This window comes from Panthera leo, chromosome E1 (assembly GCF_018350215.1).
Source record: "Panthera leo isolate Ple1 chromosome E1, P.leo_Ple1_pat1.1, whole genome shotgun sequence".
In the NCBI taxonomy this organism is placed as follows: Eukaryota; Metazoa; Chordata; class Mammalia; order Carnivora; family Felidae; genus Panthera; species Panthera leo.
The window spans coordinates 59,898,695-59,921,651 of NC_056692.1; the positions used below are offsets into that span (position 1 = coordinate 59,898,695).

At 68.1% G+C, this 22,957-nt stretch overlaps 1 protein-coding gene across 2 annotated transcripts in view; it reads left to right on the top strand.

Moving 5' to 3' along the window:
• BAHCC1 (BAH domain and coiled-coil containing 1) overlaps window positions 1-22,957 on the top strand; it is a 59,718-nt gene that overhangs the window by 31,428 nt on the left and 5,333 nt on the right. Inside the window, exons 3-24 of one of the 2 annotated variants that reach the window (XM_042916074.1) lie at window positions 1,675-1,797; window positions 4,875-6,638; window positions 6,951-7,059; window positions 7,383-7,588; window positions 7,765-7,923; window positions 8,174-8,352; window positions 8,482-8,818; window positions 9,861-10,688; window positions 15,868-16,067; window positions 16,202-16,338; window positions 16,664-16,792; window positions 18,808-18,925; window positions 19,408-19,699; window positions 20,402-20,584; window positions 20,677-20,978; window positions 21,226-21,333; window positions 21,430-21,604; window positions 21,670-21,784; window positions 21,887-21,962; window positions 22,097-22,205; window positions 22,462-22,581; window positions 22,674-22,850. In XM_042916074.1, the coding sequence (XP_042772008.1) occupies window positions 1,675-1,797; window positions 4,875-6,638; window positions 6,951-7,059; window positions 7,383-7,588; window positions 7,765-7,923; window positions 8,174-8,352; window positions 8,482-8,818; window positions 9,861-10,688; window positions 15,868-16,067; window positions 16,202-16,338; window positions 16,664-16,792; window positions 18,808-18,925; window positions 19,408-19,699; window positions 20,402-20,584; window positions 20,677-20,978; window positions 21,226-21,333; window positions 21,430-21,604; window positions 21,670-21,784; window positions 21,887-21,962; window positions 22,097-22,205; window positions 22,462-22,581; window positions 22,674-22,850 (5,946 nt within the window). Of the gene's footprint in view, window positions 1-1,674; window positions 1,798-4,874; window positions 6,639-6,950; window positions 7,060-7,382; window positions 7,589-7,764; window positions 7,924-8,173; window positions 8,819-9,860; window positions 10,689-15,867; window positions 16,068-16,201; window positions 16,339-16,663; window positions 16,793-18,807; window positions 18,926-19,407; window positions 19,700-20,401; window positions 20,585-20,676; window positions 20,979-21,225; window positions 21,334-21,429; window positions 21,605-21,669; window positions 21,785-21,886; window positions 21,963-22,096; window positions 22,206-22,461; window positions 22,582-22,673; window positions 22,851-22,957 lie in introns of both variants that reach the window. The other variant, XM_042916073.1, reaches the window with a different exon arrangement.

A 22,957-nucleotide genomic window follows, 5' to 3' on the forward strand; every position in this document is an offset into this window, starting at 1 on the left:
CCTGGTGCTCGCGGTGGGCTCCGGGGCTGACCCCCGCTGCCTCCACCGCCGCCCCCGGCACTGAGATAGAGCCCCCACGCCGGCCTCCACACTCCACCCTCCGCCTCTGCGGCCTCTGTATCCAGGCAGACCGGCCTCAGGCCGGCAGTAATGCCCCAGGCCCTCTGAGGACGCGGGGGACTGGAGGCCTGTCCCGTGGTTCTGGCACCGCCCCTTCTGGAAAGGTGTTTCCCAGAAGATACTCCGTGGGGTGCTCAGCCACCAGCTGTTACAAAGAACGTTCCACTCGAACAGCAGAGGGCTTCTGTCGTAAATGGACTCAGGGAAGCAATTAATGGGCAGGATGAAATGGGGCTCTCTGCCCCGGGACTCGTCCGGACTCCACTGTGACCCTTGGAGGGGTGCTGGTGCCCGTTCCCCAGGCACGGGGCTCACGGCTCCCTTTTATCAAGGGCGACGGGCCACACACACCAGCCTGGGGGGCCGGCCTGCCCTCCCCGCCCAGGACTGCTGTCCGCAGGGCCCCACTCGAGCTCCTCCTTGTCCCTGTGGCCGCTGCTCCCCGGGGAAGACCCTGGATGGCTGTTCCCTCCTCACAGCCAAGGCCACCTTGAAGGGTGCAAAGGCGCTCCTGGGAGCTGATCGCTCCTGGGACAACCATGGGGTGACAGAAACTCCTACAGAGCACGATCAGAGCGTCAGCTCCAAGCAGGAGTCTTAGAGTAAGACTGTCTCCTGCCTGCCCCAGCTGTGGGCCCCCACCCCGCCCCTCCCTGCTGGGCCACGAGGGGGAAGGACCAGCGGTGAGGAGCCCCAGTCAGCGTGGCTGGTGGCTCTGGACATCCAGCAGACACAGCTCCCCCAGGCTGTGCTTACGCCTGTCTGTCCTCGTCCCTTCTGGGGACACGGCGTGCGTCCCAGGTGGCAGGAGCCCCCAAGGTCCGAGGCCAACAGGTGGGGCCAGCTCCAGGGTATGGCTGGCGTTCCTGTGCTGGGCAGGGCCAGGCCCCAAGGACGGTTCAGGCCCCAGAGGGACGGAGAAGGGCCTGCCTGGCATGACTCAGACCCCGGGGGGGGTGTCAGGGCTGGGGGCCAGCTCCCTCTGTAGATCTCAGAGTGGAGGCCGGGCCACTGGAGAACCGGGCCATGCTGGCAGCCCCAGCAAAATGCGAGTCGGCACCCCCCGACGGCGCCAGCCCCAGGGTGCGGGCTGCCCGAGCACTTAGGTGCCCGTTGGATGGCGTGGGCCGAGGTGGCACCTGGCCCTGGCTGTCCTGGCCGGCAGTTCGGCCTGTGCAGCAAGGGCCTCCGTCCAGCATGTGTGTCCGCTGCGGCCCCGTCCTCCCAAGATGCCTCTCCGAGAGGAGCTTTTGTTGCCCTGCCTCAGAGCTCCCGCCGTGTGCTACTGGGGGAGGGACCGCAGGCGCCCTCTCCCATCTTCCTCTCTCCCAGCCCATCAGCAATTCAATTTGTGCCGCACCAGAGGGATGGTGTTAGTCGAGTCAGAGTTAATATGATGTATTGATGGGTTGATTTCCCACCGGCGGGCTGTATACCAGGCTCTGCGGGGCGCCGCTCCTGGGCCGCCCACCGCTTCTCCCCTCCCTGGGGTCCGGGCGCATGCGGGCCGGGGCCTCGGGGGTGCCTCTGCAGCCAGTGTCCTTGCTCTTCCAGCTCCAGGGTACCCCAGATTTTCAGGGAGTCTGGCATCCACCTTCCTACCCATGAGCCACTTGGATCACCATGGAAACAGCAATGTTCTCTATGGGCAACATCGTTTCTATGGAACCCAAAAAGGCAAGTGCTGGCTTGGGGCCTTGCTGGGGGTCTGGGGCACAGGGCATCCGGGAGGGCGGGGCCGGGCGGGGCTGGGGGCTTCTTGGGTACCAGGTGAAGAGGGCCAGCCTGGGCAGACCCTCCTCTCCGGGTCTCAGGCCACGGCGGGGTAGGGACCGAGGACAGGGAGCCTGCTTCTCAGGCTCCCGGAGGATTTAAAGTCTCAGGACCATGGCCAAGAGGCAGGTCATGTGCTGGGGTTAGGTGCGCACCCTGAAGACACAGCCATGCTGTCTGGACGTCTCCGGCTCCGGTGGAAGATTCCCAAACGACCGAAGCCCCTAAGGGGTGGTGCCTAGCCCCTCGGCACCTAGCCTTGACCTGCACACACGATTTCCCGATCCCCACCGCCCTGGGCAGCTCAGGGGGGGAGGATGCCATCGGGCGGGGGTGGGGGGGGAGGAAGCCCCCAGAAGCCTGCACTTCCTGCCTCACCCAAGCTGCACACCAGGGCCTCAGGTCAGACAGGGGCTGCAGGCTGTGTTGGGGCGTCAATGTGCCCCAGCAGGCAGAGGAGGGGCTCTCATTCCATCGGCAGGAGGGGGCCCCCAGGAGGTGTCTCTGGAGAGGGGACACCGAGGTCAGGGCTTTGCTGATGAGAAGGCAGGGCTGACGGGACTGTGGGGAGGGTGTACGTGCACACGTGTGTACGTGCATGCGTGCCCTCTCGGGCGTGCACACGCACTCTCATGCAAAAGCCCAACCTCAAGGTCATGGATCCCATCAGGGAGCCCACAGGAGATGTGGCCACCGGGGGAGTGGCTGGGGCCCTCAGTGCCCTGTCGCCTAGATTTTTCCTGGATGGGATCACATCTCATTTGCATTTTAGGAAGGTTTCTCTGGGGTCGTGCCAGTAGATGGGCAGGGAGGCTGTTGGGTTCCTTACCATGTTTCAGATGACAAGTGATATGGACTTGAATTGGGGCATGGGGGTCCCACTGGGGGTGTGGAGGGGACGTGCAGGTCAAGAGGTCCTAGGTGAGCCCCATTCATGGCCAGGCTGTGGGAGGGGTGCACCTGCGGGGGAGCAGCTCAGAGGGGAGGGGTGAGTTCGTCTTCCACACAGAGGGACTTTCCCAGGGGTATCCGGGAGGTGGCTGGACACACATGGTGGGGGACAGGTTGAGCCAGCCCAGGGAGAGGGGCCAACCTGGGTGAGGACACACACACAGCTCCGGGGATCCCAAGGAGCCCCAAGCCTGGGGCCCTCAGTGGAGGCAGAGGAGGGGACCACAAAGCACCCAGCAGGGTCTGGCTGATGGACAGGACACCGGGCTGGGCTTCAGGACCTAGCAGTTCAATCAGAGTGTGCTGAAGGGGGCCTCAGGGAAGGAAGGGAGGCCCCCAGCAAGGTGACCCCCAGTGAGGCAGTTTGGGGTTGGAGCCTATGGCCAGTGCTCATGTCCTCCTAGCCCTGCCCCAGTCCTTTCTCCCAACAAGCTTCCCACTCCCGGACATTGCTGTGTCTTGTGCCTTTGGGCCGGGCGGGGCAGCTGAGGTCCGGAAAGCTTTGGCCTTGACCCAGCCGAGGATGGGCTGGCTGGGATTGATTCGGACAAGGGTCGGCCTGTGCCAGGGCCAGGAAAGCCCGCCACCCCCTGCCCCAGGAGATGGGTAGGTGAGGGATGCTCCCCGGAAACCAAGTTTCCCGCACGTGGGGCCAGGTGCTCCGCTACCCAGCCAGAGGACAGCCCCCACCGGCCCCAGGCGGGGTCCCCCAAACTCCCACGCGTGCAGCCGTTTTGACAGCATTTGTCAGGGGCGACAGCCCGACCCGGTGACCCCGAGCCCAGAACTGCCCTTGCAGCAATGGGGCGCTCGTGGCCTCTGAGCTTTCAGTGCTGTGGTGGAGCCCCACCCAAGAACATTTTGGTTTCGGAAATCAAGCTAATTAGGTTTCACCCAGGCTACTCTTCCCCGGCGCCCTGCCCCCTGCCCCCCTCCCTGCCAGTTTTAATTAGCAGGAAATTGACAAGGAACTTACATGCATGAGGACAGTTTTACAAGTTCCAAATGTTTCTTTGTTCCCCCTTGTCTGCCCCCTCGGGGTACCCCAGGTCCACAGAGACAGGAGCCCAGCTTTGGGAGCAGCGGGCGGCCCCAGGCTGGAAGGGCTGGCCCAGGGCCCAGGCTGGACAGCAGGCCACGGCCCAGCCCAGGGAGCTGGGGGTACACTGCCCCCTACTGCCCACCACCCACCGCCAGCCTCCATGGGCCCAGAGCTGTGGGGGCTGCCGGCTGCGATCACTTCCTCTTCTCCCTTCAAAGCATCCCCGGATCCCCCGGCCTGAGGTGCCCACAGTTAACATGCAGAGAGGAGCTGGGGGCCTGCCAGGGTGTTCGGGAGGTAGGCGAGCGGGGTCCTCCGCCCCCAGCCCATCCTCAGACTTGGCCTCACTTTCTCCTGGGTCTTAGCCCTTACAGGGGCCTAGTCAGAGACGGGCACTTCGCAGTCCACAGTGCACGGTCCCGCTTGCAGTGGCCGGGTGTCCGGGCACAGCCAGCGGTGTGGTGGCCACATCACGCCACATGCTGTGTGCCACCGGCCACTTAGGCAGCCCCGAACCGTGAGTCAGCGACCTCCCCTGCTTTTAAGGTTCTGATGGCCGATTTTGAGGCCCTGGCGTTGCCTGGGGCGGGGGAGATGCCTGTGGCCCCGTACCCCTCCGGCTCTAATCCCTGTGGGCGCCGGGCAGGGCAGGGGCCCCGGGCCATTCGCAGCTCCCACCTCCCGGGGGGCCGAACACGAGTCAGAACCTTCCTAGGGAGAGGGAGTTAGTGTTTACCGGGGACAGAACGACAATAAAGTTCTGGAGACGGACGGTGGTGGCGACTGCACGGCACCGTGAAGGTTCGCAGTGCCAGCCGACGGCGCACTTAAACACGGTTAAAGTGGGAGACCCGACGTGACGTCTCTTTTACAACTTTAAACCTTCTCAGACGGTAACTGCCAGCAGGCGGTGGACAGGCTCCTGGAGCCTGTGTCTTGGGGAAGTCCCCCAGCCCTCCGGTGACCGCGCGGTTCTCTCGGCACGCAGATAACTTCTACCTGCGCAACCTGCCCCCCCAGCCCACCCTCCTGCCTGCCAACCACAACTTCCCCGGCGTGGCCCGAGCCGCTCCTGGCCACCCCATCAGCTCCTGTAGCCGCGACCGAGGCGAGGCCGGCCCCCTGCAGAAGGGTGCCAAGGAGTTCGACCGCTTCCTCATGGGCCGAGAGCTGGGCAGAGAGAAGGCCGGCAAGGCTGCGGAGGGCAAGGAGAGGCCGGCAGCGGGGGAGGAGGACGGCGGCAAGGAGCGGCACAAGCTCGTGCTGCCCATGCCTGCAGACGGCCACTGCAAGGACGGCGGCGGGGCGCCCCGGGGCGCCTGCGAGGGCCGCCCCAAGCACCTCGCCTCCTGCCTCCTCAACACCAAGGTGCTCAACGGCGAGACGGGCAAGGCCTCGCTGGCCAGCTGCGCGGGGGGCATGCTGGTGCGGTCCGGCGTGGGCGTCGCGGCCTCCGGACGCTGCACCAAGGAGGCGGCGGGCCCCGCAGAGCCCGGGCCGGCCTTTGGCGAGGGCCTGGAGAGGCGGCAGACGCGGTGCCAGGCCGCGTCCTACGCGGTGCCGTCTGGCCTGCCCGCCGGGCCGCCCCCGCCCCTCAGCACGGCCACCGGCTCCTTCCCCTGCTTGCAGCTGCACGCGGGTCCGGACGGGCTCTGCCCGCTGCAGGACAAAGTCCCCCGAGACCTGAAGGCCAGCGGGCCCACCTTCGTGCCTTCCGTGGGACACCTGGCGGACAAGAGCCGCCCCTTTCAGGCAGCCGAGGCCTGTGCGGTGGCAGGTGACGGCAAAGACCGGCACCTCGAAGGGGCCTTGGCCCCTGAACACGCCGTGCCCTATGGGGTCTCCTACGCTCACCTGAAGGCCGAGGGCAAGGCCGAGCGGCGGCCTGGGGGCTTCGAAGCGGCTCTCAACCCCCGGCTAAAGGGCCTGGAGTATCTCAACAGCACAGGCCCCGAGACCCCCTTCTCCGGGCTCCCCAAAGGTGGTCTGGACAAAAGTGGCTACTTCGAGCTGCCTGCCCACTCACAGGACTGTGCCCGGCCGAGTCACCAGGACCCGCTGGGTGGGAAGGTCACCCAGGCCTGCTGCACTTTAGATAAGACCGCCAGCAAGGAGGCCCCCTCCGGTCCCCCTGGGGCCCAGAAGGTGGCCCGGATCCGGCATCAGCAGCACTTGGTGACCCCCGAGGTGGAGCCAGGGGGCAGTGGGGCGGAAGCCAAGCGCACGTCCCTGGAACTGGCGTCTCTGGGCTATGGTGGGCCCCACCTACCCCCATGGAGCATCCAGTCGGGCCAGGGCACTGCCATGGCCATTGGCGAGGAGCATAAGGCTGGCACCTACCTGGACCCCTTTAGCGGCAGCCTGCAGCAGGCCGCACTCCTGCCCCAGGATCTGCCCGCCCCACCCGATGAGGTCTCGGCCATGAAGAACCTGCTCAAATACAGCAACCAAGCGCTGGTCGTCGGCCAGAAGGCACCCTTCGTGGGCCTGGGTGGCCTCAAGGCCAGCTGTGCCCAGCAGGATGTGAAGTTCCCCACCTCCAAAGGCCCAGCCCAGGCCCCGGGCGAGGCAGAGAGGCCCGACTGTGCCCGAAGCCGGGAACACGACACCCCACACAGTGACGCGGAAGTGAGGCAGCCTCCCGTGGGCATCGCGGTGGCCTTGTCCCGGCAGAAGGACACGGTGAGCCGGCCCGAGATGGCCTACGGCACCAACACCGGGCGGCAGGGCCGGGCAGCCCCTGCATTCAAAGGTAGGCCCCTGCGCAGGGAGGGAGGCGGGGAGTGTGGCCGGCCTGCCCTCCTCTGCCCATCCGGAGCTCACAAAGGGCGGGCCCTGGACTCACCCGCCGTCCCCGCCCCACGTCTTCGGTCCCGTCCCTCCCTGGGCTGACCGGCCCGCCCCCATCCCTCGAAGCCACCCCTCCCCACACCTGCCTTCGGCAGAACCCCCGAGGCCCATGGGGCGGGAGACCCTCCCTCGGCTTGTCACCCCCTTGCCCTGCTTGCTTTAGCCTCTGGCTCTCCGGCCGCCCCAGCCCCTGTCCCTTCTGCCATGTCCGCAGCAGGAGCTGGGCCCCGCTCCACCCACGTGCTGGACCTGGAGGCCGAGGAAGAAAGGGCACGCCTGTCCGAGGACCGCCTGGGGCTCGCCGGCCGGGAGCTCCTGCTTCAGTGAGAACAGGGCTTCAGCCGCCGCGGGGGCGGTGGTGGGGGGGGGGGGGTCAGGCTTTGTGGCCTGACTCGGGCAGGTCTGCCTACCCCCACCCCGGGTTTGCTGGGGTTTCTGCCCATGTCGAGGGGAGCTCTGCGAACTTTTCCCTCTGCTGTGGGGGTGGAGGCCCCCAATACTGAGGCCCGCCCTATCCTGTGGTGTACCTGGGACCTTCTGAGCCCCACTCCCTCCTCCAAGGTTGATGTCCACAGGATGGGGTGGAGGAGGTGGGTAGGTGGCCAGGCGGTTGGGCTGAGCCCCCTCCACCCTCGGTGATGCACAGGGACAAGGACCGCCTGGAGTTCTCCCGGATCCACCCGCCCGGCAGCTGCCCCGGAGACCTGGCCCCTCATCTCATGATCGCCAGCAGCTCCTCGCTGCAGAACAGCCAGCTGGGCGGGGACCCAGCCCCCCACCCCCACCCCGCCCACCCCCCGTGGCTGCCCCGCACCCGCAGCCCCTCTTTGTGGATGGGGGGGCATTCCTACGGTCAGTGCTCCCAGGGCAGGCGGTGGGGGCGGTGGGGGAGGGACAGCCAGGATGCCTGAGGCGGGGCATGCGTCCTGACCGGGCTGGACGGACGGTCCTCAGCCTGGTGTGGGAGGCCCGAGAGTGTCAGGACCCGGTGCTGCACGCGCCCTGGTGACCGGGCCTTGTCTCCCCAGGCCTCGGGCACCCCGCCCTGCACCAGAACTTGCCCCCCGGCTTCGCCGCCTCTGTGCCCGGCTCCATACCCTCCGTCTTCCCCCTCTCCCAGGACAGCCCTGCACAGCTCGTCATTCTGCCCTCGGAGCCCACGCCCCACACAGCCCCCCACGCGCTTGGTAAGAGCCTCCCGGGCCGGCTGTTTGTATGGGGAGGGGGGTGTGGGAAGTGGGTCGAGAAGGGAGCAGCCCACACGGCCGTGGGGACAGTGAGGCAGGGCCGCCCGCCCGTGGCCCAGGCCCAGGAAGCAGGCACAAGGTAAGTGAGGGGCGGGGAAGGGGCCGGCTCAGGGGGCTGGGGACACGGGGCGCAGGGCACGGGCCCGGTCCTGGCCCATCTGTCTGATGGTTCCTCTGGCCCTGCCCACAGCTGATGTCATGGACCAGGCCTCACTGTGGCCCCCCATGTATGGGGGCCGGGGCCCCGCCTCCCACGTGCAGCACCCCGGCCAGCTCCCCGTGTACTCGCGGTCCCAGCTCCTGCGCCAGCAAGAGCTCTATGCCCTACAGCAGCAGCAGCAGCAGCAGCAGAGGGCTGCGCCCGTCCAGGTACCTGCCCAGGGCACACCCAGCGGGGACCCAGGGCTCCTTCCTCCCTCTCTGCTCCAGGCTTCCCCACCCCCCAACGCCCTGAGCAGGGGGTCGAGCCGGCTGAGCCTCTCCCTCCGCCCCCAACAGCGGAAGCCCGAGGACCACCACCTGGAGCAGGAAGAGCCCACCCAGGAGAAGACCCTGAAGTCCACCCACAAGCCAGTTGCCTTAACCCCCACAGCCAAGGGCACCCCCTCACCTGCCACCATAGGCCCTGCCAAGCTGTCCCCTTGCTGCCACTCGCCTACCCCGAAGCCCCCTGCCAGCTGCCCCACACCGCCACCGCCACCGCGTCCCGGAGCCTCGTGCACTTTATCCGTCCGCCCCTCGGGCAGCCCCGGGCCCGGCTCCAAGCTGCCCAGCTCCGAGGACAAGAGTGGGGAGGGCCGGCGGTCCGGAGCCGACCTGAGCGCGTTGGAACCAGGTGAGAGTGGGCAGCGCTGGGCTGACCTGGGCCCGCCCCCTTCCACTCGGAGGCTTTTCTCCACTTCTGGGTGGGCAGAGCTGAACTGAGGGGGCTACCTGGTTTGGCACCTGCAAAGGCCTTCCAGGTAGGGCCCAGGGCGCTGTTCCTTGTCCTTCCCCGTCCACAATCCTGGATGACCCATGCGGTGAGCACCGAGGGACCCCACCACCACCTCCTCCCCAGTTCCTGGCAGACGGGGCGGGATGAGGGCTGGGCTCAGCTGACCGGCAGTGGGGGCTACGGACAGTGAAGCGCCTGGCCTGCTGGGGCCGGTGGCAGGACCTGGGCACAGCCGCAGGACCGGCTCCCGTCCCTGGCTCCGGGTCTCGGCGAAGCGGGGCGGGGGAGCTCCTCCTGGAGCCGTCTGGGCTCCTGCCGCCCACCGCCCGCCCGCCGCGCCCCTAGGCTCTCGCTGTCCCGGAACAAGGCCCCACATTGACGCGGCAAACCCGTGTGGCAAACATAAAACCTGCCCCCGTCCCACAATAAGGAGACTGAGCCAGCAGAAGTTGTGTTTTTGTTTTTGGGGGGTTTGGGTTTTGGGGTGGGGAGCGTTGCTAGCTTTTTTCCTCTTAGTTTTTTTTTTTTTTTTAATGCAGTTAATGGGGCATGCCTCCGACAGGCTGCCGGCTCGTTCTGGTTCTGAGAAAGCCTGGTCCAAGTATCTTGTTTTAAACCACACCCCTTCTGGTTAGCCACAGCACGCCGTGCCCCAGAGGGCCCCTGCACACCCCTGTGGACCCCTGGGGCCACGGCAGGAGCTGAGGTGGTCACTGCCATCTGGCCAGGGAGAGCGTCCTGGGCTGGGCTGGGGGCGCTGGCTCCAGGTGCCCCCTCAGTGTAACGTGTTCCCTGTCCTCATCTCACCTGTTTCGAAGGCAGAGGGCAGGCTGGAGACCCTCCCTCCCAGGTGGCAGTCGGGGATTTGAGGCCACCCTCTTGGCACAGGGCCACCCGTGCCCCCAGCTGCCCTCTCCTGACAACACTCCCTCTTTCACAGACCTGCCTCCCGGATACACGTGCCCTGTGGCCAGCTCGGGCTTCTCCCTGTCCCCCAGCGTGCACTCTCCTGACCTCTCGGACCCCAAAACTATGCAAACTGCAGCTCCCAGGGTCCAGCCTGAGCCAGCGAGGACGTTACTACCCGGGGAGCTGCCCCCCCGAAGCCCCCAGAGCCCACAGGAGCCGGGGTTGCCCTTGGGGGCCAGGGAGGCCACCCAGGACCTTGCCGCCACCCCCCACCCTGCCGAGCGGGGACCCTTGGGGAAGGCAGCAGACCTCAGCCCACTGGAGGGGCTTCGAGAACTGCGATGTGGGGCCCTCCTCGAGGGAGGGGGCCCCGAGGCCATCGGCCAGGCTCATTCTACTCAGGGAGGGGCCGCAGAGGAGGGGGCCGCGGTGGAGAGGGGCACGGAGGTGGGGCCAGGGCCTTCATCGGGGGCCAGCGCCCCGGCCCCGCAGCAGCCGAAGAGTCCAGGTGCCCTCGGTGAGGCCGGGCCGGGCAATTGGCAGGCCCCCAGGGAAGCAAAGCCGGAAGAGGGGGCTGAGTATCAGGAGGTCGAGCTGCAGGAGGAGGAGGGCCGGGGGCCAGCTTCCAAGAACAGCCACCTGCCCAGGGCACTCCCGGGCCTGGACGCCCTGGTGGCCGCCACCATCGACCTGGGGGACCTGCCAGGTGTCAGCCCGCCGGACCCACAGCTTGCCGCTGCCCCTGGGCCCCCACGCACAGCCCCCTCGCCCTGTAGCTCAGGGATTCATGGAATTGCCCTGCTCAGCGAGCTGGCCGACCTGGAGATCCAGCAGCAAAGGAGGGAGCCCGCCTTGCGAGGTAAGCACCACCCTGTGAACGCTCTGGAAGCTGGACCCTCGGGGCCAGGACTGCACCCTGACCGTGGTTTCAGAAGGACAGGGTCTGGGTCAGCATGCCCCGTGTATGTTGCAGTGTCCACAGCGCCCCGTGGGGGCCTTACAGTTGTCCCCATACGCTGTCCCCCCGGTCACATTACGAGGAAGCCAAGACCCTCGGGGGATGAGGTGGCTGAACTGGGGCCTTGCCTCCGGGAAGGCAGAGGAAAGCCTGTGTGGCTCCTGGCCCGAGGCCTGCCAGGTCTCCGCTTAGGACGCACCGGCTGTTGCCTCCCAGGCCCAGGGGAAGTGGTCCAAGACTGACCACGGGTCCCCCGCAACGTCACCGGGGCCGAGGTGCCGGTCCTTCCTGTCCCGGGGCTGAATGCAGGTTGAGATGCTTCTGGGCTCCCGGCCCCAGAGGGGCCCCAGGGTGCGGGCACAGGGCCTGGTGCCACCCCATGGTGAGCCCTGGACTGGAGCCCGTGGGGACCCCACACAGGCCAGCCGGGGCAGTCGCCCCAGAGGGGCCCCCTGAGGAAACCCTCGCGCGGGAGCACCCCCAGCCAGGCATCGTGCGCGCTGATATTTATAGACAGAGCCCAACAGAGTTCTCTCAGCTTGCCCACTTGTTTTCCTGACGCATAAAGCGCTCTGCTGCCAGCCACAGGCGCCTTTTGTGCTCTTTGGAGATAAAGCAAATGTTCTCGTAAAGTTAATTTCCCCAGAGGCCTCTGTGTCACTCCTCCCGCCCACCTAGACGGGCCCACCGCTGTGCCGACGGCAGTTTGCTGGGGAGCACCCACCGCGGACTCCCAGCTGGACCCCAGGAGGGCCCGAGTTAGGGCTCCGGGCCGTAGGGTGAGGGGGGGAGCCCCGGGCCGGGCCCGGGCTGCCCAGACCCACCACGTGAGCGTGGCTGGCACGAAAGTGCCGAGCGGATGCCGGGCCCAGTGTGTGTGGCCACCCAGTCTGTGCATGTGAATGCCTGCTGGACCGCGGCCCATTCATTGAAAGGACGCTCACGTGGAGACCACGTGAGTCCCCTGTGGGCGTTGCAACTGCAGCCCAGGCGCCTCAGTCGCTGGGGTGTGTGGACCGAGGAAGATGCATGGCCAGGTCGCCAGTCCACCCGCCCCTCCTGGAGCCCCCAGGCCCCCACCCTCCCCTCCTGGAACCCCCAGGCCCTCACCCTCCCCTCTTGGAGCACTCAGGCCCCCACCCGCCCCTCCTGGAGCCCCCAGGCCCTCACCCTCCCCTCTTGGAGCACTCAGGCCCCCACCCGCCCCTCCTGGAGCCCCCAGGCCCTCACCCTCCCCTCCTGGAACCCCCAGGCCCCCACCCTCCCCTCCTGGAACCCCCAGGCCCCCACCCTCCCCTCCTGGAACCCCCAGGCCCCCACCCTCCCCTCCTGGAACCCCCAGGCCCCCACCCTCCCCTCCTGGAACCCCCAGGCCCTCACCCTCCCCTCCTGGAACCCCCAGGCCCTCACCCTCCCCTCCTGGAACCCCCAGGCCCCCACCCTCCCCTCCTGGAACCCCCAGGCCCTCACCCTCCCCTCCTGGAACCCCCAGGCCCCCACCCTCCCCTCCTGGAACCCCCAGGCCCCCACCCTCCCCTCCTGGAACCCCCAGGCCCCCACCCTCCCCTCCTGGAACCCCCAGGCCCCCACCCTCCCCTCCTGGAACCCCCAGGCCCCCACCCTCCCCTCTTGGAGCACCCAAGCCCCCACCCTCCCCTCCTGGAACCCCCAGGCCCCCACCCTCCCCTCCTGGAACCCCCTGGCCCTCACCCTCCCCTCCTGGAACCCCCAGGCCCCCACCCTCCCCTCTTGGAGCGCCCAGGCCCCCACCCTCCCCTCCTGGAACCCCCAGGCCCCCACCCTCCCCTCCTGGAACCCCCAGACCCCCACCCTCCCCTCCTGGAACCCCCAGGCCCCCACCCTCCCCTCCTGGAACCCCCAGGCCCCCACCCTCCCCTCCTGGAACCCCCAGGCCCCCACCCTCCCCTCCTGGAACCCCCAGGCCCTCACCCTCCCCTCCTGGAACCCCCAGGCCCCCACCCTCCCCTCCTGGAACCCCCAGGCCCCCACCCTCCCCTCTTGGAGCGCCCAAGCCCCCACCCTCCCCTCCTGGAGCGCTCAGGCCCCCACCCTCCCCTCTTGGAGCGCCCAGGCCCCCACCCTCCCCTCCTGGAGCCCCCAGGCCCTCACCCTCCCCTCCTGGAACCCCCAGGCCCCCACCCTCCCCTCCTGGAGCACTCAGGCCCCCACCCTCCCCTCCTGGAACCCCCAGGCCCCCACCCTCCCCTCCTGGAACCTCCAGGCCCCCACCCTCCCCTCTTGGAGCACCCAAGCCCCCACCCTCCCCTCCTGGAGCACCCAGGCCCCCACCCTCCCCTCCTGGAGCACTCAGTCCCCCACCCTCCCCTCCTGGAGCACTCAGTCCCCCACCCTCCCCTCCTGGAGCACTCAGGCCCTCACCCTCCCCTCCTGGAACCCCCAGGCCCTCACCCTCCCCTCCTGGAACCCCCAGGCCCCCACCCTCCCCTCCTGGAACCCCCAGGCCTCCACCCTCCCCTCTTGGAGCACCCAAGCCCCCACCCTCCCCTCCTGGAGCACTCGGGCCCCCACCCTCCCTTCCTGGAACCCCCAGACCCCCTCCCTCCCCTCCTGGAGCACTCAGGCCCCCACCCTCCCCTCCTGGAACCCCCAGACCTCCACCCTCCCCTCTTGGAGCACCCAGGCTCCCATCCTCCCCTCCTGGAGCACTCAGGCCCCCACCCTCCCTTCCTGGAACACCCAGACCCCCACCCTCCCCTCTTAGAGCACCCAGGCCCCATCCTGTCCTCTGTCCCAGTTAACTGGCTAGTCTGTGCACTCTCAGATCCAGAGCTGTTCCCTATGAGCACAATGACCGCCTTGCCTGAAATGAATTAGGAGATTGGCTGTGATCTCAGATGAGCGGCAAGATTCACAGAGGGAGAAAGTGGGAGAAGTGTGTCCCAGGAAGCAGGGGTCCCAAGGGACAGCAGAGCCTCCTGTCCCTTCCTCCCCAGAAGGGACCTCCTGAACCCCCTCCAGGCCGGGCACGGCATTTGGTGGAAGGCCCCTGGGAAGCAGGGACGAGGAGGTTGGCAGGTTTGCAGCCGAGTTGTGGTGGGGCAGGAGTTCAAACCCCAGGCCATTTGCTCATGGGCAACCTCACTGACCTGGGTCCTCAGAGCCCCTCAGCCCCACCCAGAAGACCTCAGCTGCAGGACCCTTGGCCTGCCCCCACCTGGGCTCAAGTTGGGGGGGGCCTCAGTGGGGGCACTGCCCGGCCCTCAGACCTCTGCACCAGATGCAGGGACTTGAGCCCCAGACTGAGCCCTCAGGTGGGAGAAGGGCGGGGAGTCAGACCCTGTGTCTGCCTGGCCTTGGATGGGGAGGTCTGTACCCAGGAGCCCAGCCCTGAGACACGAGAACATCCCGCCCTTGGAGAGCCACCTGAGCCTCCCTTCCACCCCGGATGTTTGGGGAGCCCAGGCCCTGTCCGTCCCGGAGTGTGGATGCCCCTTTTTCTCCTGAGTGAGCCTGGGATCCAGGTCTGCAAAGCTGCGGCTTGTCTGGGCAGCCTGGCCCCAGGCCCTTCCAGGGACAGGAGTTAGAGACACCCCAGGGCATCGGGGTGGGGCTGTCTCTCTCTCCACAGCCCCCAGGGCTGCAGAGCTTTGCAAGGTGTTGTTTGAAGCCAAGAAAAGCCCTCCCTACCTCGTCTCCAACCCCACCCCCACCCCTCCCAGGCTCACCCACAGGATTGTACCGGCTCAGCAGGCTGAGCCTGAGGACCGGGGCTGGGCCGCCCGGGCAGGGGAGCAAAGGAGCTTCCTGGTGACCACAGTGACCCCAACAGATAGGACACCGTGTGGGACTTGTCGCTGAAGTAGGGCTTCCGGACAGCCCTGCCCTGGCTTCCAGAGGGAAGAGCAGCCCACGCCCTAGGAGGAGAGAGCCCCTTAGCCTCCCGCTCCGGGGCCACCCGACACAGCCTCCTGTGGCCTCAGCTCAGAACCGGCGTCCAGAAGTTTCAGCTCCTGGCACCCGCCTCGCCGCCTTGTCCCATTGCTGAGGCCGGCTCACCCTGATGGCCGCGTCCCCCCTTTGCGGTTAACGAGTATTTCGCAGGGAGGTGCTTGGAAGCAGTTCTCCCTGCCTCTTCACGCATTCTCTCCGTGCATTTAACCTGTTTGTGGCAGGGTGACTCGCGGATTCTTACTCTCTTTAGCCAGTTGTAATCTGCACTCTCACTATTTAACCGGAGGATTGGAGCTGTGTCAGATTCGGCCCCTGCAGCTGGCCCATGTGCCCGCCGCCGTGTCCCCCTCACCCTCCGAGCACCTCCTGTGTTCCTGGCTCACCACACACCGCCCCTGCCCCTGGCAACAGCCATTTCTCCCAGGAGCCAGGCTCCTTTCCAGGGAGGTGGAATTAGAAGCCACGTTCAGGGTGTTCGATGTGCTCGTTGCCACTGGGGTATCGCTGCTCCCCGGCCACCTCGGAGGAGCTGTGTGTCCTGTAGGTCCTGAAAAGCACAACTGCCCGTGGACGGCTTTAGCCCCAGCAGCCGTCTGACCCCGCAGGGCTCCCCCTGGCCGGCTCCCCTTCCCTGGCTGTGGCTCCTCGTGGGAACAGCCTGCCCGCGGGGGCCTGACTCCCCACCTCCGCCGCCACCCTGCCCCGTCCCGAGTCTCCGCTCCAGGCCTCACCCCTGGATGGACGCTGCCCTCCACTGGCTCAGCTCGGACCCTGCCCTGGGCCGTTCCTCTCACCCCACTCTTCACGAATCTGGGAGGGGCAGGAAACGCATGGGCACTTTCTGTTGAGGCCGAATAAGCCACAAGCCTCTATCAGACGGATTGGGCGCTTCCCCAACTGGCCTGGCCCACAGTAGCCAGGGGGGACTTCTCCTCTCCCCGGAGCTGAGGCAGGGTGCTCGGTGCCTGCCCCTGTGCCCATCTCGCTGTTTCCCACCACCTCACCCTGGTCCTTGGTCCTCGTGGCTGGGGGAGCCGGGCAGCCTGGAGGGTCCGGGCCAGACCAAGATGCAGGCGGACAAGAGACCCTGTGAGGGGCAGTATGTGCCGGCCTGCCACACACACACTGACCCTCGTGTCCCCCGCAGAGGAAAAGGACGTGCTGGCATTCGACCTGCAGCGCCTGGCCACGCTGGCCTCAGCCTGGTCCCTGGTGGAGGCCGCTGGCCTGGACAGCCCCTCCTCCTCTGCCCGGCCCCCCGCTGCCGACCCCTGCAGGGCTCCCACACTCACCCCCCGCATGCAGATTCTGCAACGGAAGGACACCTGGACCCCCAAGACCAAGCCTGTGAGTGGGGGGGAGGGGGGGGGCCCGGTCGCCCCCGGTGCCACAACCCAAGGGGCCCCCTGAGCACCCGCGCCGGCCGCCCCCGCCGTGGGGCCCCGCCTGGGCTCACAGGCCCCCGTGCCCCTGCCCACCAGGTCTGCCCCCTGAAGGCCGCCATCGACCGGCTGGACACGCAGGAGGTAGAGATGCGCGTCCAGCTGGCAGAGCTGCAGCGGCGCTACAAGGAGAAGCAGCGGGAGCTGGCTCGCCTCCAGCGCAGACACGACCACGAGTAGGGCCCTGGGCGGCAGCCGGGTGGGCCGGGTGGGGGGCCCCCCCACCGCTGTGCAGGCCCGGGACCACCACCTCGGGGTCAGGGAGCCACCCCACGCGCGCCCGGGCTGAGCTGGGCTGGAGGCTGGCGTCCAGGATGGCCCCCGGAGGCCGTGGGAGGAAGGCTGGCGCGTTGGGCCACGTGAGGGCCCAGCTCCCCGAGTCTCGGGGGGGCCTGCCCCGCCCCTGCAGCCCTCCAAGGCCAGTGCCCTCTGCTGAACCCCTGTCAGGGGGGCCAGGGTGGGTGCAAGCCTCTGAGCACCCCCCACCCCCGTGGCCTGCAGGAGAGAGGAGAGCTCGCGCAGCCCCGCGAGGCGGGGGCCCGGCCGGCCCAGGAAGCGCAAGTACCCCAGCTTGCTGCCCGCCCTGCGTCCTGGGGGCCAGCTCCCCAGGGGCGACGGCAAGAAAGTCAAGTAAGTCCCGGTGCGTGGGCCGCCGTGGGGTGCCCCGGGCTGGGGGTGCGTGTGGCGGGGCTGGGGTGGGCCCAGGGTGCCCTCGACGCCCCTGTCCGCACGCTGCTGCCCCCCCCCCCCTTCAAGCTCCCGTGAGGACCCAGCTCCCCTCTCCCAGAGCTGTAGCCACGGACAGAGCCCGCTGCAGACCTCTCCCCTTCCCTCTGCCCCACGCCGGGCCCGGTGCGTGGCCACACCAGGTCCACACACCTGGCCGGGGCATCACCCCTGCCCGCACCCGGCCCCCTCGGGTGCCAGGCGGCGTTGCGGAAAAGCCTCTCTGTCTGCACCGTGTAACACCGTTGGTCACGCTGCGGTGCTGCGCACGCTGTCGGCGCAGTGTTATTATCCATTACCCGCCCGGCGCACTCGTTGGCACGCTCCCGGGCCGGGCATAATTGTCCTTCCCGGCTACAAATTGCCTCTCCCGGCAGACCTATTTGCATAAATCCAACAAGCTGCTCCAAACGCGATTGGCGAGGCTGCGTGCGCGCTGCATCAATCCTGATGATTTGGTAATAATAGTTAAATCGGCACTAAATGGTTCCTTCAATTAAGACAGAGGCAAAAAATTAATCTCAGGGCTTTATGTCACAAAACATTAGCAAATGCAGAGAAGGTTACAGGGAGGGGGGTTCGCATCGCCTGTGGGCGGTGGCGGGGATAGGCCATATGGCTGGGGGGGGGGGGCGTCTCCCCGAGCTGCCCCTCCCTCCGCTGCCCAGGTGTCCCCAGCCAGGGGACTCCCAGGCTCTCCCTTTGAGAACCAGCCAGCGCTGTCGGGGCCTCTGGCCAAGGTAGGGCCCACCGAGGCCGGAGTCTGGCCAGTGGCTGCGTCAGGGGGTCCTGGCGAGGCTGCCCCGAGCTGCCCTCAGGCCCCCGTCCCCGGAATCCCCGGCCTGGTACTTGGCATTACAACACTTCCTCCACTGACCCACAAAGCCCGGCCCTGGCTGGAGGGTAGCAGCCTCAGGACAAGGAAGGACACACAGTCGGGGCCCGCCCTCCTCAAGGATCTGGCTCCCTCCTGAATCCCGGGCTCTCCCCCGCTGCGGGCCGTGCCCTGCGGTGGTTGCCGACAGCTGGGACCAGGCAGGAAGTGGAAGGTTGGGGGGGGTGGGGGGTGGGGGCAGCCTCACTGCACAGCCGGCTTCCTGCCTGGTCCCCTCTCTGGGCGGGAAGGTGAAAGGTGATGTCTGTCCCCACAAAGCCAGGGTTCTCAGGCTCCGTCTGTGACTCATTTTCATTAACACCATGTGAGTGGGGGAGGGGGCAGGTGACAGGCCCGGCCCCACCCACACCTGTGGGACATGGGGAAATCGAGACTTGGTGTCAGTAGACTCCCAGGCCCCCCCCCCCCGCATGTGGGTGCTGGGGTTCAGGCTCCCCTCCCTCAAGAACTGGGATTAAGAGCAGGTGTCTGAGCCCAGCAGTCAGGGTCCCAGGAGGCTGGGAGGCAGACCCTGGACAGGAGTGTCTCTGGCCACTGTGCCCCGACCTCTTTCTGGCAGTGGCGGAGAGGGAGGCAGGGGACCCCATTCTCAGGAGCCTCTCTAACACCGTCCTTGTTCCAAACCGTGGTGGCCGCTGGCCTTGGCACTCACCGAGGGCCAGTCCTGGGACCGGGACCGACCTCCCCCACCCTTGCAGAGAGCCGTAATAGTTCCCGTCCCTGTTTCCCAGGTGTGAAGACTGAGGCCACAGCTGGGACACACAGTGGTCCAGCTGGCCACAGAGCCCTGGCCCCTGAGCTTTAGGCCGCCCCTCCCCGGTCAGCGAGAGGACCGGCCGGCAGGCAGGCGGCTGGGGCTCAGCACTGGTTCGGCCTCCGGGCCGCCTGGCAGCACGGCGCGTGCTCCAAGGAGCCCGGCACAGGAGCGCAGCCTCGTTCGGGAAAGGGCAGAGCGAGGACGGGGCCAGGGTGCCGAGGCGTGCCTGCAGCTGGCCCATGCCCACCTGCGCCCCCATGCCCCCAGGGCGGTGCGGTCCAGCCTGAGCCTGCTGTGTGCTGAGCTGCGGGGTGGCGAGGAGCCTGCGAGGAAGCAAAGCCGACTGGAGAGCAGCGTCTACATGGGCCTGCAGCCGGCCTCTGCGGTGAGCACTGCAGCGGCCTCGCCCTGGGCTCTGGGGCTCGGTGAGCCTCACGGCAGAGGCCGGCCCTGGGCCTGCAGGTGTGACTGGGGCTGGCGATGCTCACTCCAGCAGAAAGAAAAAGTGCACGATGTTATAGGTCACGGAGTCTTCAGCAGTGAACCCAGTGTCAGGTGCACCCCGTGTGCAGTGGGTGGCCTGGAGGCAGCTGTCACCCCACCTGAGCATGTTGTCACCTTGCCCGGCCCTCCCAGAACAGACACCCGGGCCCTCGACGTCCGTCTCCCAAGCTCAAGTAGGGTGGGCGGTCTGGGAGGTGCCATGGAGCGGGGGATAGGGGTGCTAGGCTCCAGTGGCCGAGCCCCGTGCCCCCTGGGCCCCTTCAGTGGACGGGGGCCGAGGAAGTGCCACTTGTGAGCCGGCGCTGGCAGCGGGCAGGCTGAAGGCCGCAGGGCTGAGCGCAGCCACCGGCTTCCCGTTCACAGGAAAAGGTCCGGTGCAAGAGAAGCAGCGGTCAGGGCGAGCTGGCGTCTGCCATGGCCCACAAGGTGGCCCAGCTGAAGCCGAAAGTGAAGAGCAAGGGGCTGCCTGCAGGCCTCAGCCCCTTCAGGCGGAAGGAGGCCGCCCCAGGGGGACGCATCCGGAAGAAGCTGTCCAGAGCCAAGAGCACCAAGGTGCCGGGGGCCGCCCGGCACACGCAGCCGGATGGCGGTGGCGGCAGCAGGGAGACGCCCAAGTTCCCAGCCCAGTCGGCGGTGGCCCCGGCACACGAGGCAGGCAAGTGGGTCCGAGGGCCGCAGCCGGGACCGCCGGGCCCAGGCGGCCATCAGAGCCAGGTGGCGGCTTGTGGAGTGTGGGGGACCCGGGGACAGCCTCCCCGCCGGGGCAGCCGGGGGGAAGGAGACCCTGCCCTGCGGCTCCCTGTGGGGCCACGAGAACCACGGGAAAGAAAGAGGCCTCTGGATACATCCCGGAAAGGGGGCTAAAAATAGCCCCTCTGCCGGCTGGAGGCGGCTTTCCTGCAGGCTGATCTGGAGGGGTTATCTGGCCTCCAGCAGGCACACGTGTCCAGAGACAGGAGCCTGGAGAACTAGGTGCTTCCTCCCCACCAGGCCTCGCCCCGCCTGCACCCAGCTTGCGCCTGAGAACAAAGGGAGGGCGAGAGGAAGCAGGAAGCAGGAGGGCAGTAAGGGGCCGGAGCTGCCCTGAGGAGGGGGATCCCCAGGCCCGCGGGCTGGCGCCCCATTGCCCAGGGTGTAAGAAAGGAAAATAGAGACAGGGAAAGGAAGGTCAGATAGCGGCTCCTCCCCTAACCCGTGCTCGTGCTCGTCCACGCACCCTCACCAGGAGGCCGGCCCAGGTGCCTGCCCCTCCCCCCCGCCCCCCAGCCCATCCACGTGCATGCAGATGAACAGATGCCCCGCCCCCAAAATGGCGTCGCTGTGACACCAGGTCATCTGGACGCTCTGCCTTCCCCAGGCGCCGGCTACGACAGCGAGAACGGCATAGATTTCTTGGGGACAGAGGCACCCCCCAAGGAGCCCGGGCTGGCGCTGCATGGGGGGGCCAGTGTGGCCGTGCTGGGGCCCTCACCCTCTTCCGTGGTCAAGATGGAGGCCAACCAGAAGGCCAAGAAGAAGAAGGAGAGGCAGGGCTTACTAGGTAACGAGGAGGCCAGGGCGGGCTGGGGCCAGCCTGACGGCCGAGGGCCCAGCACCCGGGACACCTGTGACGGCCGCCCTCTCCCCGCACAGGGGCCTGCCGCCTGTCCAGCCCAGAGAGCGAGGTCAAGGTCAAGAGGCGCACGGTGAAGGCCAAGGTGGGCACCAAGCTGGAGCGGGCCCCAGGACGCAGGCCCCCAGGCGCACCAGGCAAAAAGAAAGCCAAGGGCAAGGCCAAAGGTGGCCTGCGGGCGGAGCCGGGGACCACCCCCGGCAGGGACACCCTCTTCAGCCCCGCCCGCGCCTTCACCTGCCGTGAGGAGGGTAGCAAGCTGGCCAGCGAGCGCCTCAAGAGGGCCACACGCAAGAGCACGATCCTCCAGCCGGGACTGCGGGTAGGCTCTGCGGGCACCCCTGCTACGGGGCACCCCGGCTGGCCTGGGCTCCGCGGGCGGGCGTCAGATACAGAAGGAGCTCCCACCCTGTCCCCCTTGCCCGCTCATGTGGCCCGCCCCGGGGGTGAGCCTGCCCCACACCCCTGAACTCACACTCGGGGTCAGCCTGCACCACGCCCGGCGGAGGCTGTGAGCAGGGAGGCTGGGGCCCCCCTCACCGCGGTTCCTTCCCTCCCGCCCCGAACAGCGGAAGAACGGGGCCCTGTCCATCGCCCTGTCGCCACGCAACGCCAAGGCCATCCTGGGGAAGGGCAGGAAGGTGGGCAAGGTGAAAAGCAAGGCTGTCGGCAAGCAGGTAGCGTCCCCACCCCCCCGGGGCGCCCAGTCGGGGGTTGCAGACCTCTCCCGCCCCCCCCCCCTCCAGAGGGAGTTGACCCCTCTGGCCCCCCAGGGCAAGGGCCGGGCAGTGAGTCGGCTGCTGGAGAGCTTTGCTGTGGAGGACGACTTTGCATTTGACGACAACGGCAGCTTTGAGGAGGAGGAGGAGGAAGAGGAGGAGGACGAAGCGGAGGAAGAGCCGGCTGGGGCCAGCGGTCCTCTGAGCGCGGAGCAGAGCGCCGCCCTGGGTGAGTGGCCGGGAGGCAGCCGCGGGGGCGGGGGCGGGGCCGGCGCTGACAGCCTGTCCCCTCAGCTGGCTCGTGCACCATCCACAAGGAGGATCTGCAGGACGGGCTGCCCGTGCTCATTCCCAAGGAGGACAGTCTGCTGTACGCGGGCAGCGTCAGGACCCTGCAGCCCCCCGACATGTGAGGCCCGGGTGCGGGGAGGGAGGGCGGCGGGCCCGGGCCAGGGTGGGCGACCGCGGCCCGCAGGCCCCTCTCACACGCCACGCCCCCCTCGCCCCTCAGCTACAGCATCGTCATCGAGGGCGAGAGAGGCAACAGGCAGAGGATCTACTCGCTGGAGCAGCTGCTGCAGGAGGCGGTGAGGGGACGGCCCCCATTGGACGCGCCGCCCGGGGAGGTGGGCCTGGCCGCCCCCGCCCCTCCTGGGCCCCGCCCCCCCGCAGCCCCTCCCCCGCCCATTCACGCCCCCCCCCCCCCCCACCGGTCCTCCAGGTGCTGGATGTCCGGCCACAGTCCAGCCGCTACCTCCCACCCGGCACGAGGGTCTGTGCCTACTGGAGCCAGAAGTCACGTTGCCTGTATCCAGGCAACGTGGTCCGAGGTAAGGCCCCCCGAATTCCCCACGAGGCCGCCAGCAGCCCCCCATCCAGGCAGGGGATGTGGAGCCCCCGGGGGGCAGGCAGGTGGGTGAGCGAGCGGGCAGTGCCCCAGGCGGGGGTGATGGATGGTGGTGCCGTGGCTGCTCAGGCCGGGCCGCGGGAGGCAGCGAGGTGGGGGGGGGGGGGTGGGGGGGGGCGTCTGTTTCCTGGCTGCTGGGGCGGCGCCAAGGTCGACCGTGACGGGGCCCTCGTCCCCAGGTGCCTGCAGTGACGAGGAAGGGGACCTGGACTCCGTGGTCGTGGAGTTTGATGACGGGGACACCGGCCACATCGCCGTCTCCAACATCAGGCTGCTGCCTCCGGACTTCAAAATCCAGTGTGAGTGCCGGGGCCGCGGGGGCGGGGCCTCCCCGTGGAGCCAGCGCCCAGGTCCCGAGGCACAGCGCTGAGGCCGCGCGTCCGCTCCGCAGGCACCGAGCCCTCGCCCGCCCTGCTGGTGTCCGGCAGCTGCCGGAGGACCAAGAAAGCCTCCTTCGAGGCCCCTCCCCCCGGCGAGACCACCGCCCCCAGCCTGTCTCCCAAGGCGCACGAAGGCCCCGAAGCCCCCAAGCCCCCGGGGAAGAAATCCGTCAGCAAAGACAAAGCTGGTACTCGTGGGACCACCCAGAACCCTGGCGTGGGGGTCCGCCTCCGGGTGTGGGGGACCGGGAGGCGCGGGGCCGGGTGGGGGGAGGGTGGAGCCGGGGGTCCCCCT